Raw genomic sequence first — 18,775 nt, forward strand, 5'->3', positions numbered from 1 at the left:
GGACGGCTGGAGTCAGAAAATCTGACTCGCTGTTTATCCTGTATGCACCCAACAAGCTGGGTGCTCCTGCTTCTAAGCAGACTATTGCTCGTTGGATTTGTAGTACAATTCAGCTTGCACATTCTGTGGCAGGCCTGCCACAGCCTAAATCTGTAAAAGCCCATTCCACAAGGAAGGTGGGCTCATCTTGGGCGGCTGCCCGAGGGGTCTCGGCTTTACAACTTTGCCGAGCAGCTACTTGGTCAGGGGCAAACACGTTTGCTAAATTCTACAAATTTGATACCCTGGCTGAGGAGGACCTGGAGTTCTCTCATTCGGTGCTGCAGAGTCATCCGCACTCTCCCGCCCGTTTGGGAGCTTTGGTATAATCCCCATGGTCCTTACGGAGTTCCCAGCATCCACTAGGACGTCAGAGAAAATAAGAATTTACTTACCGATAATTCTATTTCTCATAGTCCGTAGTGGATGCTGGGCGCCCATCCCAAGTGCGGATTGTCTGCAGTACTTGTACATAGTTGCTGTTACAAAAATCGGGTTTTTGTTGTTGTGAGCCATCTTTTCAGAGGCTCCGCTGTTATCATGCTGTTAACTGGGTTCAGATCACAGGTTGTACGGTGTGGCTGGTATGAGTCTTACCCGGGATTCAAAATCCTTCCTTATTGTGTACGCTCGTCCGGGCACAGTATCCTAACTGAGGCTTGGAGGAGGGTCATAGGGGGAGGAGCCAGTGCACACCAGGTAGTCCTAAAGCTTTACTTTTGTGCCCAGTCTCCTGCGGAGCCGCTATTCCCCATGGTCCTTACGGAGTTCCCAGCATCTACTACGGACTACGAGAAATAGAATTATCGGTAAGTAAATTCTTATTTTTTTCCTTATCGGGTATTTCTCTGCGTCCAATTCTTGCTGGTACCTGTGTCCTTAAGGCCGTTGATGACTGGTTAGCCCAGGTGGTATCTGGCATGCAATCGGATGACCCATCAGAGGCTATTCAGCTAGCTGAACAGATCTCTGAGGCTCTCACTTATGATGGTGAGGCCTTTCTGGACTCTGCCTCACTACAGTCGCAGGTATACAGCAAGGCATGCGCTATGGCTCTGTGTTTGGAACGCTGACTCTGATTCAAAGCAGACATTGACAGCTGTTCCATTTGAGGGAGAGTTTCTTTTTGGTTCCGAACTTAAGAAGATTATCTCTGATACTACAGGTGGTAAGAGTCCGTTTCTTCCAGTTGCTCCTCAGAAGTAATAAGCAATTCAATTTCGGTCCTTTCGTACTCAGTCGGGGCGGTTTTCAGTTCTTTCGAGCCTTTTCGAGATTTCCACGCAGAGGCGCGTACCGTGGTAGTGGTGCACCGACACCTCACAGAGCGGCAGTCAAACCTACGGACAAGCCTGCCGCATGATGTGGGGACGTTGCCGGAGGGATCCTTGGTGGTCAGAGCACGGTTACTACAGTTCAGAAAGGTGTGGCTCCTGTCGCATCCGGATCGGTGGATGACTGGAGTCATAACCCGAGGTTACATTTTGGATCTCAAGGCACCTGTTCTAGACCGTTTTTTCATCACTCCTCTCCCAAGCGATCCCTCCAGACGACAAGCTATGATTCAGGCTACTTCCACGCTTCTGAGACAGGGAGTTATTTTTTCAGTTCCCAGACTTCAGCGCGGTCGAGGTTTTTACTTAAGTCTTTTTCTCGTAAACAAACCGGACAGTTCATTTCGACCCATTTTAAATAGAAAATGCCTGAATCCGTATCTTTCTGTCCAGAAATTCAAAATGGAATTGATTTGTTCGATCATCGCGGCCATGGAACTGGAAGAGTATTTGGCATCTATCGACATAAAGGACGCCTATCTCCATGTTCCAATTTGGTTGGGTCATCAACGTCTGTTGGGGTTCGCACTAGGGCCTTGGCATTTCCAGTTTCAGGCTCTTCCTTTCGGTCTTTCCATGGCCCCTCGAGTATTTACAAAAATATTGGGTCACGTGTTGGCGATCCTCAGATGTCAAGGGGTCAACATTACTCCTTACATAGACGATTTATTGCTAAAAGCTCCGTCACCGGAACTTCTTCAACAACACCTACAACACACCACGACCACTCTACAATCGGATGGCTTGTGAATTTCCGGGAATTTTCCCTGACCCCATCTCAGGAGATAGGTTTTCTAGGTCTACTGTTTGACACAAGACGTCAGAAGGTTTTTCTACCTCAGGACAAACTTCAGGATCTCAGGTCCAGGATTCGCTTCCTGTTGCAGTTTTCCGAGGGTCTCAGTTCTCAGATGTATGCAGGTGTTGGGCAAGATGGTGGCGACATTTGAAGCGGTACCATATGCCAGATTCCATGCTTGGGCCCTTCAGGCTCAGATTCTGGGCTCTTGGAATCAGACTGGTCCACATCTGGATTTGCAATTGTGCAGGCTGTCGGTTCAGACTCGACAGTCTCTACTTTTGGTGGCTTCACAGTTTCAATCTAACCAAGGGGGCACCGTTAACTGTTTGGTCTTGGATGATGGTCACCACGGACGCCAGCATCATCGGTTGGGGGGCGGTGTTTCAATCTAAGCATTTCCAGGGATTCTGGAGCGGTCAAGAGTCGAAGTTACCAATCAACATTATAGAGTTAAGAGCAATTCGGTATGCTCTAGTTCAAGTATAAGCCAGTGTCAGGGGTTATCCAGTACGCATTCAATCAGACAATGCCACGGCTGTGGCTTACATAAACCAACAGGTAGGATCTCGCAGTTAGGAGAGCCATGAGGGGGAGGTCACACACATTCTCCAGTGGGTGGAAAAGTGGATTCCGACCATCTCCGCAGTTCACATTCCAGGTGTGGACAACTGGGAAGCAGATTTCTTAAGCCGTCACACTATACATTCGGGAGAATGGGAACTTCATCAAGAAGTCTTTCTGACCCTGGTGTCTCAGTGGGGAACGCCCGACATCGACCTCATGGCATCCCGCCTCAACCGAAAGTTACCTCGGTACGGCTCTCGCACTCGGGAGCCTCAAGCAACGCTAATTGATGCCTTGACAGCTCCGTGGCAGTTTCGTCTGGGATATGTGTTCCTACCATTTCCCTTGATACCGCGACTCCTTCAACGCATCCGCAGAGAAGGTCTCCCAGTCATTCTTGCAGCACCGGACTGGCCTCGTCGTCAGTGGTACACTCTTCTTCGAGGCATGGTGGTCGGGGAACCGTTCCGTCTTCCTCTACGACCCGACCTCCTACTACAAGGTCCTTGTCGCCACCGTGATTTAGACCATCTGGCTTTGACGGCTTGGTTCTTGAATCCAGCATTTTAAGAGCTAAAGGGTTATCTCGACCAGTGGTGAAAACTATGCTTCAGGCTAAGAAGCCGATCACCTCTCGTATTTATCACAGAGTATGGCGTATTTACATTGCATGCTGTGAAAAGCGTGGGTTGTCACCGCACCTCTTTTGTTTACCTCGTCTGTTGTTTTTTCTCCAGGATGGTCTGACTAAAGGACTTTGTTTGTCTTCCCTTAAAGGACTAGTTTCTGCACTGTCTGTACTTTTTCAAAAAAGATTGGCTCTCATTCTGGAGGTTCAGACTTTTCCTTCAGGGTGTAATCAGGATTCAACCTCCTTTTGTACCTCCTGTTCCACCGTGGGATTTAAATCTGGTTCTTCAGGCTCTCCTGAAGCCTCCGTTTGAACCATTGAATTCTGTTGAGTTACGCTTTCTTACTCTGAAAGTGGTTTTTCTCTTGGCCGTTGCTTTGGCTAGACATGTTTCGGAGTTAGCGGCGCTTTCTTGCAGGCCACCTTTGTTGATTTTTCACGACAATCGGGTGGTCTTACGTACAAAGCCTTCCTTCTTGCCTAGGGTTGTCGGTTTTCCATATGAATCAGGACATAGTTCTTCCAGCGTTTGTTCCAGAGTCTTCTGGAAAGGATTGCCATTTAGCGTTATTGGATGTTGTTAGAACCTTACGCATTTATTTGTCCCGTACAGAATCTATTCGTCGTACGGATACCTTACTAGTTTTGTTTGTTGCGCCCAAGCCCGGCTGGCCGGCCTCTAAGAATACCGTGGTGCGCTGTGTTACTTCTGCTATTCGACAGGCTTATGTTTCTTCGGCGCTACCTGTTCCTTATTCTTTGATGGCTCATTCGACTAGAGCTGTTGGAGCCTCTTTGGCTGTGCGTGGTGGTGTGTCTATCGAGCAGTTATGTAGAGCAGCGACCTTGTCGTCCGTGCATACCTTTACAAGGTTCTACTGTTTTCATACTTTTGGTTTGGAGACTGCCTCTGTTGAGCGTCAGATTTTGCAGACGGCTATGCCATCTATGTCTCCCTCCTCTACTTAGCTTGCTTTGGGAAATCCCACAAGTAACAGCGCAGCGTCCCCCAGATGGATGAAAGAGAAATAGGTATTTTTGTTACTTACCGTAAAATCTCTTTCTCTGATTCTATCTGGGGGACGCTGCGATCCCTCCCGTATTTTTGTCTGGTTTATTGGTCATGTTCTGTTCTATCTCTTCCGGCTTTGCTAAACGTTAACTGAGGTAATCTGGTAGTAGGCTGGAGATGGGAGGGGTTAGGGGTGGGAGGAGTTAGTTTTGATAGGTTTTGTGCCAAACTCCCATTCCCCACACTCTAACCCCACAAGTAACAACGCAGCGTCCACCAGATGGAATCAGAGAAAGATATTTTACGGTAAGTATCAAAATTCCCTATTTTATTTCTCTAGCATCCATAAGGGATATTTGGGACAGATTAGTACGATGGGGTATAGACGGGTCCAAAGGATCCAGTGCACTTTAAATTTCTTCAACTGGGTGTCCTGGCTCCTCCCCTCTATGCCTCTTCCTACAGGTGAGTTTAGAAAAAAGTGCCCTCAGGAGAGGATGCACACTCTGCAAGCTCCAGAGTTTTTTCTTCAAATTCTTTAAAAGTTTTATTTCTTTCGTTATGCTGTTTGGGCAACAGCATAGCTGCACCGTGGGAGTTGGGGGCGGTCACCGGCCTCTTGAGGTGCAGAGCCGCTTTCCCGCTGCAGGACCACCGTCCTGAGGGGCTGTTTGTTCAGCGGGGCATGGCGCCTTGGCTGCCGCACACCCCTAACGCTACCTGAAGGTGATCATCGGTGGTGAGTACACACCGGGGACCCCACTAGGGGGGTCCCCTGGTTCACTGTGTGGCAGAAGTGCGGGTGAGTCCCTCCTGGGGGGGGACCTGCTGTAGCCCCTGCGTGAGACTGGCTAATATAAGTTATACCAAACATTTATGTGAGACTACAAACATAGGGAGACGTGGCAAGTATAAATATTCAACAGTAGCTCAGGCGCCATGGCGGGGGGCGGAGCTACACGAGAGCGGGCTCAGCGGCATTTTGGCACCTTCCTCTCCCTAGCAGCATCAGCCTCAACAGCTCCTCCATTACAATCACTGGATCGCTGGTACCGGGTGTAGAAGGGGAGAGCCGCTATATGTGTGCACAATTAACATCCCCCCTGAGGGATTTTTCATATTACAGTCTCACTGTTGATTACGCACATAAAACGCTGACAGCCTCACTGGGGCTATGCAGCGCTGGGTGCGCTGCGGTCCTCTCTCCTGTGTCTCCTCTCACATGCAATAGGGCAGGCTTGTAATAAATATATATATAGGCTGTGTTGTATGTGTATTATACCTGTTTTTTCTGCTTCACAATGGTAAAACAGAAGTTATGCAGTGTATGTAATGCTAGATTCTTTCCTAGTTCCCCTGGCTCAATATCATGTGAGCAGTGTAGTTAGTCATCTCAGAATGCTGATAATGTGGGGGAGAGTTCAGAGCCCTCCTGGTTGAGGTCTATCAAAACTATGATGTCTGATATGTCATCTCAACTCGCTGCAAATGCCAATTAGACTCAGGAACTGAAACAAAAACTACAGGTGCACAGAAACGTGCTCTACCTGCACTCCTATCAGATACTGATGATGATATACAGGATGATGTGGACCCCATACGTGGGGATTCCACCCCTACCCAGGGTATTGAACTCCTCATATTGGCTATTTGGGATGTGTTAAAGCTCCCCCTGGAGGATGCCAATACTCAGCAGTCAATTTTCCTCCCACAAGACAAACTGACAGTCACATTTCCTGATTCCAAGGAATTGAATGACTTGTTTAAAATAGCCTGGAAGTACCCAGATAAAAAAATCAGATGTCAAAACGGTTTTTGCATACATTCCCCTTTGCCCCTGAAGGCATGAAATTCTGGGAAGAGTCTCCAGCAGTAGACGTCTCAGTCTCTAGCCTTTCTAAAAAGGTGGTACTCCCTGCTCCGGGCTCCTTTACGGTAAAGGACCCTGCAGATAGGGAAATTGAGACCACTCTGAAATCTATTTACAGTGCTGCAGGTATAGCTCAAAGGCCAGTCATTGCAGGTTGCTGGATGACACATGCAATTCATTCCTGGGCTAATCAAATTAAGTAAGGTCTCTCGGGTGATATGACCTTAGTTAATACTGTTACTTTCCTGAATCACATTCAGGACATGGCAAGAGTCCTCTGTGACTCCCTTAAAGAGATTAGCAATATTAATGCTAGTACCACGGCTATGGCTGTGTGTGCGCGCAGAGCCATATGGTTGCGTCAGTGGATTGCTGATGCTGACTCCAAACGTAATGTGGAATCTCTTCTCTTCACAGGTGAATGGCTCTTTGGAGGTGAATTGGACGCTACTGCTGGGAAATTCACGTTTCTCCCTTCGGAGGCTCCACCTGCTAGACGTACCTACCCGGGATGTCTACTCGGTCCTTTCGGTCCTCCAGATTTCGATCTAGGGCCAGAGGTGCCTCCAACACACCTAGAGGCTCCAGGGGAAAACCTAAGAAACCAGCCGTTGCTGGATCCCAGGACCAGAACACCAGTTCTGCTTCCGCAAAGACTTCTGCATGACGGTGCCCACCCACCCCGAGGGGATCTCGTTGTGGGAGTTCGGTTACGTCACTACAGCCACATCTGGGATGGTTCCTGCCAAGATGCTTGGGTAAGGGACCTTATCTCTCAGGGTTACAAGCCGGAGTTCGACGGTACTCCTCCCCAATTTCAAATCAAGCATACCAGCTTTGGAAAATATGCATGGTACGCTACTACTGGCCATAAACAAGGTACCAGGTCATTGTTCCAGTACCCCTACTACTACAGGGACAGGGTTACTACTCAAGTCTCGTTGTAGTACCAAAACCAGACTGGTCTGTGAGACCCATTCTGAATCTGAAGTCCTTGAATCCTTACCTGAAGGTTTTCAAATTCAAGATTGAATCTTTGAGAGCGGTGATCGCAGGCCTGGAACAGCAGGAATTCCTAGTGTCCCCAGATATCAAGGACGCTTACCTACATATCACCATTTGGCCTCCTCATCAGGCCTATCTGAGGTTTGCCCTACTGAACGATCACTACCAGTTTCAGGTGTTACCCTTCAGCATGTCTACAGCTCCGAGGGTGTTCACGAAGGTGATGGCAGAAATGATGTTTCAGCTCAGGGTTCAGGGGGTCAATGTAATTCCATACCTGGACGATCTCCTGATAAAAGCAAGTTCCAGGGAGCTTCTATTGCTCCATATAGATCGTACTATCCAACTTCTGTCTCACCACGGGTGGATCCTCAATCTGCAGAAGTCCCCCCTGGAACCGTCTCAGCGGCTCCTGTTTCTGGGTATTCTACTGGATACTGTAGCACAAAAAGTGTTCCTCCCAGAGGAAAAAGTGAGAACACTTCAAGAAATGGTTCGCATGGTGCTCCGACCTGCTCGAGTCTCCATTTATCTTTGCATGAAATTGTTGGCAAAGTTAGTGGTCTCGTACGAGGCAATTCAGTTCGGAAGGTTTCATGCCAGACCATTCCAATTGGACATCCTGAACAAGTGGCCCGGTTTCCATCTTCAGGTGCACCGGATGATCCGTCTGTCACCCCAGGCCAGGATTTTTCTCCTGTGGTGGCTACAGTCTTCCAACCTGCTGGAAGGTCGACGCTTTGGGATTCAGGATTGGATCCTCCTCACGACAGATGCAAGTCTGAGAGGATGGGGAGCTGTCACCCAAAGGGCACAGTTCCAGGGCCGATGGTCTGCCCAAGAGGCCCTACTTCCGATCAAAATTCTGGAACTTCAAGCTATCTACAATGCTCTGATTCAGGCATCCCCTCTACTCTGGGATCAGGCGATCCAGGTGCAGTCGGACAAGGCCACAGCGGGTGGCGTACATCAATCGACAAGGAGGGACAAAAAAGCAGGGCCTGCATGCGAGAAGTGTCCAGAATACTCCTCTGGGCAGAAAGAAATGCAAGAGCACTGTCCGCAATCTTCATTCCGGGAGTGGACAACTGGGAAGGCGACTTCCTCATTCGCCACGACCTCCAGCTTGGGGAGTGGGGACTACACCAAGTCTGTTTCACACCTATTTCATAAGGATAATCGACAGTTGGGGATGCCCACAGATCGACTTGATGGCCTCTCGTCTCAACAAGAAGCTTCGCTGCTATTGCTCACGAACCAGGGACCCTCAGGTGAGTGCAGTGGATACGCTGAAGTCGCCTTGGCCTTACCAGCTGGTCTACCTGTTTTCTTCCGATTCCGCTGATCCCAAGGGTGCTCAAGCAGATCAGACATCAAAGAGTGGAAGCAATCTTGATGGCCCCGAAGAGCGTGGTACGCGGCTCTTCTGGACATGTCCGTAGAGGACCCTTGGCCTCTACCACTAAGAAGGGATCTTCTTCAACAAGGACCATTCGTCTACCCGGACTTACGACGGCTTCGTTTGACGCCATGGAAGTTGAGCTGAACATCCTAGCTCACAAAGGGCTTTCCAAAAACCGGTGACGTCAAAACACTATCATCATATCTGGCGGAGATATGTCTCTTGGTGCGAGGAACGCACATATCCCTCTGCAGAATCCCATTTGGGAAGGTTCCTGCAGGCTGGAGTGAATAAAGGCTTACATCTGGGATCCATTGAGGTCCAGATTTCGTCTCTTTCCATCTTCTTGCAGAAGAATTTGTGTCTCTCGCTGGAGGTTCAGACCTTATTGCAAGGGGTGCTTCACATACAACCTGCATTTGTGCCGCCTACAGCACCTTGGGATCTGGATATAGTGTTACGCTCTGTACGGTCCTCCTGGTTTGAACCAGTGACGACGGTAGATAAGTACCTCGCGTGGAAAACAGTGATGTTACTGGCCCTGGCTTCTGCTAGGCGTTTCTCAGAATTGGGGGCCTTGTCGTGCAAAAGTCCATACTTGGTCTTTTACGAGAACAGAGCGGAGCTCAGGACTAGACAGCAGTTCCTGCCGAAGGTGGTCTTCGCGTTTCACTTGAATCAACCTATTGTAATTCCGTCCAGTTCTGACACTTCTGCTCCTCCGGAGGCGTTGGATGCAGTGCGAGCCTTGAAAGTCTATGTCAAGAGGACGGCTTGGATCAGAAAAATGGACTCCTTGTTCGTGCTATATGATACGCGGAAAAAGGGTTGCTCTGCTTCAAAGCAGTCCATTGCTCGTTGGATTAGGCTTACTATCCAACAGGCCTATGTGTTGGCAGCCTTACCTGTTCCACAGTCTCTGAAGGCCCACTCTACCAGGTCGGTGGGCTCTTCCTGGGTGGCTGCCCGTGGAGTCTTGGCCCTACAACTATGCCGAGCTGCTAACTGGTCGGGGAAGAACACTTTTTTGTGAAGTTCTACAAGTTTGATTCCCTGGCCAAAGAGGATACCCAGTTTGGGCAGGCGGTGCTGCAGATGTCTCCGCACGTTCCCGCCCGTTCTAAAAGCTTTGGGACATCCCCATCATACTAATCTGTCCCCAATATCCCTTATGGATGCTAGAGAAAATAGGATTTTAAATACCTACCGGTAAATCCTTTTCTCGTAGTCCATAAGGGATATTGGGCGGTGTCTTTCTGCAGGTTCTCTGTTATGTGATCCTGTTCAGCTGTTGCTGTTAATGTTGCCAGCCGTTGCTGGTTAAGTTATATGTTGGTGTGCTGTTGTGTAAATCTCACCACACTTCTTCTTGTTATGTTCCTTGAGAGAGTATGTCATTCTCCTTCGGGGCACTGTTTTACCTATAACTGACCTGTAGGAGGAGGCATAGAGGGGAGGAGCCAGCACACCCAGTTGAAAAAATGTAAAATGCACTGGCTCCTTTGGACCCGTCTATACCCCATCGTACTAATCTGTTCCCAATATCCCTTATGTACTACGAGAAAAGGGTTTACCGGTAGGTATTTAAAATCCTATTTTTTAGCTTTCATTTTGCAATGTCTTATAGCCCTTCCTCTAATGGACAGGCTCCTATAACTTATCACCTATCAATTACTTATTTACTTCCCTTTTCATTTTTAGTGCTGATAATAATTCAGAAGGTGAGAAGATGGAGCGGCTGCGGGAAATAGATCAGTTAAAAGACCAAATGAAAGAACTTCATGATCAAGACGTCTCAACTACTGAGCAGATCAACCAGTTCCAGCAAGCAATATATAGGATTAAGGAAGACCGTAACAAGCTCATGTATGTTGCTAATGTTTCATTTACATACGTAAGGTGACAAGCACTTTAACCTGTAGCATTTTGGGAGACCTGCCTCATAGTGCCTTTTTACGCAGTCATTTCTTCTCCCCGCCTCTATTCCTTCACTGTGTTGTGCTGTTTTGGTCACCATTGGACTTTGACTATACATGATGGACTATGATCCGTCTTCTATGTTTTATTTGTGGACATATGAGTCATGATGCCGTAAGGTATGTGGACACTCGTTAGGTAAGCCTTTATTTCTTCCTCCATTATGCAAGCTTAGCTTTACTCCCGGAGTCGCCACCTTTACCTTTCTGGATTATAGATCTCATGGTGGCATTTCCGGTCCCATCGAAAGAGAACATTTGGTTGATGCCCGTCGTAGGTGTACAGTTTTGTAGGCATCATTGGGCTATGGCTTGCACTTATCACTGCTGTATCACTTCTTTATGCCTTCTCCAGGCTTCATACATCTGCCCCAATGAGTCTGCTTTGGTACATTGCCCCTGAGTAATGTGCTGGTCACTGATTCACATTGTTTATTGCATCCTTGTTTGTGTCATTGTTAGCCATACTATTATTTGCTTCTTTTCCGGTTGATGCAATAAGCTTGTTTTCTAGATGCCTTCTTCCTATGTCAGGGTATGCAGAGGGAGAGCAAGCCTTTTGTCTCTAATGGATGGCATCCTGATGGCCAGAGCTATATGCCATTGGCACACCTTCATGGTATGAGTTGGTCTAGAACAGGCGTGGAGTGTGTGAAAATGGACAAAGTTGGCAAAGTTGCAGACATTTGCATGAATGCACGCTCCCGAGAACTCTCCAGTCCAATTAAAAATGCCTATTCGTGGCACTCGCAGCGGGGGTTTGCAAATTGTCAGCCACATGCGATATAAGAGAAGTGCGTGAAAAAGTGGTGTTACCTTCCTGGACCCCCCAACATTTTGTTTGCAGAATCATACAGTAGGCTGTTAGTGGTCATAAGGATAGTACTGGACGCTTTTAAAATGGTGTTAATTGGGGGGGAGGGGGGTCCAAGGGGTTCAGCACGGTGTCCCGGCATTTTAACCTTATAATTTGTATTTTCTTGACCATCTTTCACCCTCAGTGAGGTGTGAATGTAAAATTGTGAGTTTACCCTGGCTGGATCAATGCAAATTGTAATTGGAATGCAAATTTGCAGAGAAAACCGCAACTCGCATTCTGCAACTCGCACCTAATAGGATTGACCCAATAGAATTTGTTTAATTCATCACTGAAAACAGTGATGCAGGACTTGTGGTTAACTAATAATAGTGTTTATTAAATACTGTAACAATACATATGTGCTATGTTTATAGCCATTTATGATAACACGTCTTATCTAAAAGTCCTACATGTGGTTATTCTTGTCCAGTGTCATAAGTAACTATAGTCTACTAAGGAAAAAACATATCTAACATACAATAAAACGCTATTCTAAAAGTATAGTCCGAATGTACTTGTTTTACGGGTTAGTTCTTAGCCTGTATAGGGTTTAAGCCACTAGACCATGGGGCTTCAACCTGCGGCCTTTCAGCTGCTGTGGAACTGTATATACCAGCATGCCCTGCAACATTTTTGCTATTAAGGCATGTTAAAACTGAGCAGGGCATGCTCGGATGTGTAGTTCCACAACAGCTGGAGGGCCACAGGTTGAAGGCACATGCACTAGACCATCCTGTGATCAGTATATGATTAAGAATTGCATTTTACTCCTGTGTCAGAAAAAACTTTCATGGCTGAACTGGTGCACGTTGTACTTTTTTTTTAAATTTATAAATGACCATGTCTTCCTACTGTAGTTCTTGGTGTCTTTTCACTTATTGTGGCATCCCGAATTGACTTATATTGGATAGTATTGACTTACTGGTAAAATGTTTTGTAGAAGTGCTTCTTGGGGGTGAGTCAATTGTTTCTCCCTGTTGCCGGCACTCAATGGCGCCCAATGGAGCAATTCATTTTGGTCGGGCTTAGCCGCTTTACGTGGATAAACCCGGACTGTCTGGTTTGATCAGCGTGATAACAAAAAAATAAATGGAATATCACCCTTCCATTTTTTTTGTCACTTTAGATGGGAGATCGGGTGCGATAAACAATTGCACTGCCCCACTTGTGTCTCCTGTGACTTTGTTTGACGTTCAGTACGTCCCCATGGGTTGTATTTTATAGGTGGTTGTTTTGAGTGCCTACCGTGGTCTTGGGTTATAGAACCCACGTGCTGAGTGCTTTGCCTATAACAGCCCCTTTCCAAGAACTACAACTGTTCCCTGGTACTCGGCGGCCGCCAGGGCTTCAACTCTAAGTAGTATAAATGTAAAATGACAGACACATACATTTAAAGGGTACAGGACACCTCAGAGTCTACTAAAACTATACAGAAAACAGCATGCCATGTCTTCAGTATAGCACGAGCAATCTTCACTAAAGAGTATGCTCGTCTGTTTTCCAAATAGCACTAAGAAATGCATTCCTGAACAATTCACTCCAATAGAACAGAAACATCCAATTAGCACCAGCCAAAGAACCAAGCAGGAGTCTAACTCTTGCTGCAGCAATTAGGAGTAAGAATGAAGCCCAGCACAATGAGACCTAGTCTACACAGCTGACTGATTACCAGGAGACTGATTGGAGCTCACAGGACTAACCTGTTCATGATCTAATAAGCTATGCTTATTACAGATCCTAACAGTGGTACAGGAGCAAATGACTGTAATCCACGATGATGCAATAAATTCCTGGAGTTAATTCCTGTAGGTCTTTGCATTCTTTTGGAGCAAAGCTTATTGTGGAGGTAGGTCTCTTCCTCTGTGGCCGGTCTGTTGTGATGGAAACTGACTTACTCTCTGTGTTGTTATCAATGTGTCTTCTGCACGTTCGGGTTATGTTACCTGTTAGCAGACAGATCTTTCAAGTCCTTTGTTGTTAATGGCTGATGCATCCCTCTTTAGTGCCAGCTTGGTAGTGTAATGAAGCGTGCTGTCTGGCAGGAAACAAAGTAGGCTCCTGTTATTTAGTTGTCCAACGCGTTTTGCTGCTAGAATTGTAGGTCATGAATAAATAGTCATAATGGAGCTGCTCTTTATAGAAACCAGAACTGGTTCTTAGGGGGACATGTACTAAGCAGTGATAAAAGTGGAAAAGTGAGCCAGTGGAGAAGTTGCCCATGGCAACCAATCAGCTGCTCTGTATACTTTTTATAGTATGCAAATTATAAATGTTACGTCAATGCTGATTGGTTGCCATGGGCAACTTCTCCACTGGCTCACTTTTCCACTCTTATCACTGCTTAGTACATGTTCCCCTTAACCACTTAACTGACAATTTTTTTTGCCTAAAACCGCTCAGAAATTGTCGGGTTTTTTTAATGATTGAATTAAGTAAAGAATATTTAAATAAATATAGTACAAAACGCTTTTCTTAACCAAAATTTTTTTTATTGGCGCAAACATCGAGGGGGTGAAACATTGTGACAATCGATGATCAGAACATTGCGACCATCGAGACTACCGTTTCCAGACATCCAGTTCTCTCAGCACCCCCCTCGGGAAGTTAGGGGACTGTTTGTTTGTTTTTGGTTTTTCTTGCTTCCTGCAGCTTTACACTGGGCTTTATGACTGGTCGCATCAGATGCGACCATGTCAGGTAAAGCCCAGCTTGGTGCGACCATACCAGGCAAGTGGTTAATTGGATCCTCTAGTTCATCAGACTTTGTGTTAGATAAGGAGAATTGACAAGAGAACGTGCCATTTTTTTTTTTGCTCCTGACAAAAACAAATCGGAACTCTGTAAATAACAGGAACATTTTGATCTTTGTTGATTGATTGTATAATTCTTCCTTTTTTTAACACAATTGAGTATACTAACCATAGTTTCCATATTAAAATATATAAAATGCAGTGGCAGATGCACTAATTCGTAACTTTCCAAATGTTGCCAGTCATAGGGCGGTATTCAGTTGTTTTTCCGCCGGCAACCAGTAGATGGTGCCCAAACTGAGCTATTCAATTGTAGCTCCATTCGCGCGCGAATGGCTGCCGGCTTCTGCATTTCAGCTTTCACCTCCTTGGGGGTTGGCAAGCTGAAATGAGCGAAAAGTGACCCGTTTGGGCACCCAGACAGCACTTTTCGCGATCGTGCCCAGCACTTTGGTCGGGTTTAGCTACTTTACATGGCTAAGCCAGACCTCTATGGGTGTGATCAGCACGAAAAAGAGATACAATTGAGTATCGCCCCCACGATCTCCTGTCACTTTAGACTGAGATCAGGTGCGATAATTAAATATTGCCCATAGTGGAGTGCCCCAATGAAAGGCTTTGCCACCCCTCATTGTTTGTTTGTTTCTCTGACGTCCTAGTGGATGCTGGGGACTCCGTAAGGACCATGGGGAATAGACGGCTCCGCAGGAGACTGGGCACATCTAAAGAAAGATTTAGGACTATCTGGTGTTCACTGGCTCCTCCCCCTATGACCCTCCTCCAAGCCTCAGTTAGATTTCTGTGCCCGGCCGAGCTGGATGCACACTAGGGGCTCTCCTGAGCTCCTAGAAAGAAAGTATAGTTTAGGTTTTTTATTTTACAGTGAGACCTGCTGGCAACAGGCTCACTGCAGCGAGGGACTAAGGGGAGAAGAAGCGAACCTACCTAAGTGGTGGTAGCTTGGGCTTCTTAGGCTACTGGACACCATTAGCTCCAGAGGGATCGCACACAGGACCCGACCTCGTCGTCCGTTCCCGGAGCCGCGCCGCCGTCCCCCTTACAGAGCCAGGAGCAAGAAGGTCCGGAAAATCGGCGGCTGAAGACTTCTGTCTTCTCCAAGGTAGCGCACAGCACTGCAGCTGTGCGCCATTGCCCCTCATGCACACCACACACTTCGGTCACTGATGGGTGCAGGGCGCTGGGGGGGGGCGCCCTGAGCAGCAATATTAACACCTTGGCTGGCAAAACTGACACCATATATAGCCCCAGAGGCTATATAGGTGTAAATTACCCCTGCCAGAATAACACAAAAAGCGGGAGAAAGCCCGCCGAAAAAAGGGGCGGAGCCATCTCCCTCAGCACACTGGCGCCATTTTCCCTCACAGCTCCGCTGGAAGGATCGCTCCCTGGCTCTCCCCTGCAGTCTGCACTACAGAAAGGGTAAAAAAGAGAGGGGGGGGGGGGGGGGGGGCACTAAATTTAGGCGCAGTATATATATAATACAAGCAGCTATAGGGGAAAACACTCTGTATAGTGATATCCCTCTGTTATATAGCGCTCTGGTGTGTGCTGGCATACTCTCCCTCTGTCTCCCCAAAGGGCTTTGTGGGGTCCTGTCCTCTGTCAGAGCATTCCCTGTGTGTGCTGTGTGTCGCTACCGCTGTGTCGACATGTATGATGAGGAAAATGATGTGGAGGCAGAGCAAATGCCTGTAAATGTGTTGTCACCCCCTGAGGGGTCGACACCTGTGTGGATGGACTTATGGAAGGAATTATGTGACAGTGTCAGCTCCTTACATAAAAGGTTTGACGACATAGGACAGCCGGCTACTCAGCTTGTGACTGTTCCAGCGTCTCAAATGTCATCAGGGGCTTTAAAACGCCCGCTACCTCAGATGGCAGACACAGATGTCGACACGGATACCGACTCCAGTGTCAACGACGATGAGATTAGTGTACCCTCCAATAGGTCCACCCGTTACATGATTGAGGCAATGAAAAATGTATTACACATTTCTGATAGTACCTCAGGTACCACAAAAAAGGGTATTATGTTCGGTGAGAAAAAACTACCAGTAGTTTCTCTAACGTCCTAAGTGGATGCTGGGGACTCCGTCAGGACCATGGGGATTAGCGGCTCCGCAGGAGACAGGGCACAAAAGTAAAAGCTTTAGGATCAGGTGGTGTGCACTGGCTCCTCCCCCTATGACCCTCCTCCAAGCCTCAGTTAGATTTTTGTGCCCGGCCGAGAAGGGTGCAATCTAGGTGGCTCTCCTAAAGAGCTGCTTAGAGTAAAAGTTTGTTAGGTTTTTTATTTTCAGTGAGTCCTGCTGGCAACAGGCTCACTGCTACGAGGGACTTAGGGGAGAGAAGTGAACTCACCTGCGTGCAGGATGGATTGGCTTCTTAGGCTACTGGACACCATTAGCTCCAGAGGGAGTCGGAACACAGGTCTCACCCTGGGGTTCGTCCCGGAGCCGCGCCGCCGACCCCCTTGCAGATGCCGAAAAGTGAAGAGGTCCAGAAACGGCGGCAGAAGACTCTTCAGTCTTCATAAGGTAGCGCACAGCACTGCAGCTGTGCGCCATTGTTGTCAGCACACTTCATAGCAGCGGTCACTGAGGGTGCAGGGCGCTGGGGGGGGCGCCCTGGGCAGCAATGATAGTACCTTATTCTGGCTAAAAATACATCACATATAGCCCCTGGGGGCTATATGGATGTATTTAACCCCTGCCAGGTCTCAGAAAAACGGGAGAAGAAGCCCGCCGAAAAGGGGGCGGGGCCTATTCTCCTCGGCACACAGCGCCATTTTCCCTCACAGAAATGCTGGTGGGAAGGCTCCCAGGCTCTCCCCTGCACTGCACTACAGAAACAGGGTTAAAACAGAGAGGGGGGCACTTATTTGGCGATATGTGTATATATATATATATATATATTAAAATGCTATAAGGGAAAAACACTTTTATATAAAGGTTGTCCCTGTATAATTATAGCGTTTTTGGTGTGTGCTGGCAAACTCTCCCTCTGTCTCCCCAAAGGGCTAGTGGGGTCCTGTCCTCTATCAGAGCATTCCCTGTGTGTGTGCTGTGTGTCGGTACGTGTGTGTCGACATGTACGAGGACGATGTTGGTGAGGAGGCGGAGCAATTGCCTGAAATGGTGATGTCACTCTCTAGGGAGTCGACACCGGAATGGATGGCTTATTTAAGGAATTACGTGATAATGTCAACACGCTGCAAGGTCGGTTGGCGACATGAGACGGCCGGCAAACAAATTAGTACCTGTCCAGGCGTCTCAAACACCGTCAGGGGCTGTAAAACGCTCATTTACCTCAGTCGGTCGACACAGACACGGACACTGACTCCAGTGTCGACGGTGAAGAAACAAACGTATTTTCCTTTAGGGCCACACGTTACATGTTAAGGGCAATTAAGGAGGTGTTACATATTTCTGATACTACAAGTACCACAAGAAGGGTATTATGTGGGGTGTGAAAAAACTACCTGTAGTTTTTCCTGAATCAGATAAATTAAATTAAGTGTGTGATGATGCGTGGGTTTCCCCCGATAGAAAATTATTGGCGGTATACCCTTTCCCGCCAGAAGTTAGGGCGCGTTGGGAAACACCCTTTAGGGTGGATAAGGCGCTCACACGCTTATCAAAACAAGTGGCGGTACCGTCTCCAGATAGGGCCGCCCTCAAGGAGCCAGCTGAGAGGCTGGAAAATATCCTAAAAAGGTATATACACACATACTGGTGTTATACTGCGACCAGCGATCGCCTCAGCCTGGATGTGCAGCGCTGGGGTGGCTTGGTCGGATTCCCTGACTGAAAATATTGATACCCTTGACAGGGACAGTATTTTATTGACTATAGAGCATTTAAAGGATGCATTTCTATATATGCGAGATGCACAGAGGGATATTTGCACTCTGGCATCAAGAGTAAGTGCGATGTCCATATCTGCCAGAAGATGTTTATGGACACGACAGTGGTCAGGTGATGCAGATTCCAAACGGCACATGGAAGTATTGCCGTATAAAGGGGAGGAGTTATTTGGGGTCGGTCCATCGGACCTGGTGGCCTCGGCAACAGCTGGAAAATCCACCTTTTTTACCCCAAATCACATCTCAGCAGAAAAAGACACCGTCTTTTCAGCCTCAGTCCTTTCGTCCCCATAAGGGCAAGCGGGCAAAAGGCCAGTCATATCTGCCCAGGGATAGAGGAAAGGGAAGAAGACTGCAGCAGGCAGCCCATTCCCAGGAACAGAAGCCCTCCACAGCTTCTGCCAAGTCCTCAGCATGACGCTTGGGCCGTACAAGCGGACTCAAGTGCGGTGGGGGGTCGTCTCAAGAGTTTCAGCGCGTAGTGGGCTCACTCGCAAGTGGACCCCTGGATCCTACAAGTAGTATCCCAGGGGTACAGACTGGAAATTCGAGACGTCTCCCCCTCGCAGGCTCCTGATGTCTGCTTTACCAACGTCTTCCTCCGACAGGGAGGCAGTATTGGAAACAATTCACAAGCTGTATTCC

The 18,775-nt window shown here is 47.7% G+C and overlaps 1 protein-coding gene across 4 annotated transcripts in view; it reads left to right on the top strand.

The window, feature by feature from the left end:
- The window catches only part of SMC6 (structural maintenance of chromosomes 6), a 370,384-nt gene that overhangs the window by 224,599 nt on the left and 127,010 nt on the right, over positions 1 to 18,775 (top strand). For all 4 annotated transcript variants that reach the window (XM_063915349.1, XM_063915346.1, XM_063915348.1 and 1 more), the window contains one exon: positions 10,361 to 10,525. In XM_063915349.1, coding sequence (XP_063771419.1) covers positions 10,361 to 10,525 — 165 coding nt within the window. The remainder of the gene's footprint in view (positions 1 to 10,360; positions 10,526 to 18,775) is intronic.

This window comes from Pseudophryne corroboree, chromosome 4 (genome assembly GCF_028390025.1).
Source record: "Pseudophryne corroboree isolate aPseCor3 chromosome 4, aPseCor3.hap2, whole genome shotgun sequence".
NCBI lineage: Eukaryota > Metazoa > Chordata > Amphibia > Anura > Myobatrachidae > Pseudophryne > Pseudophryne corroboree.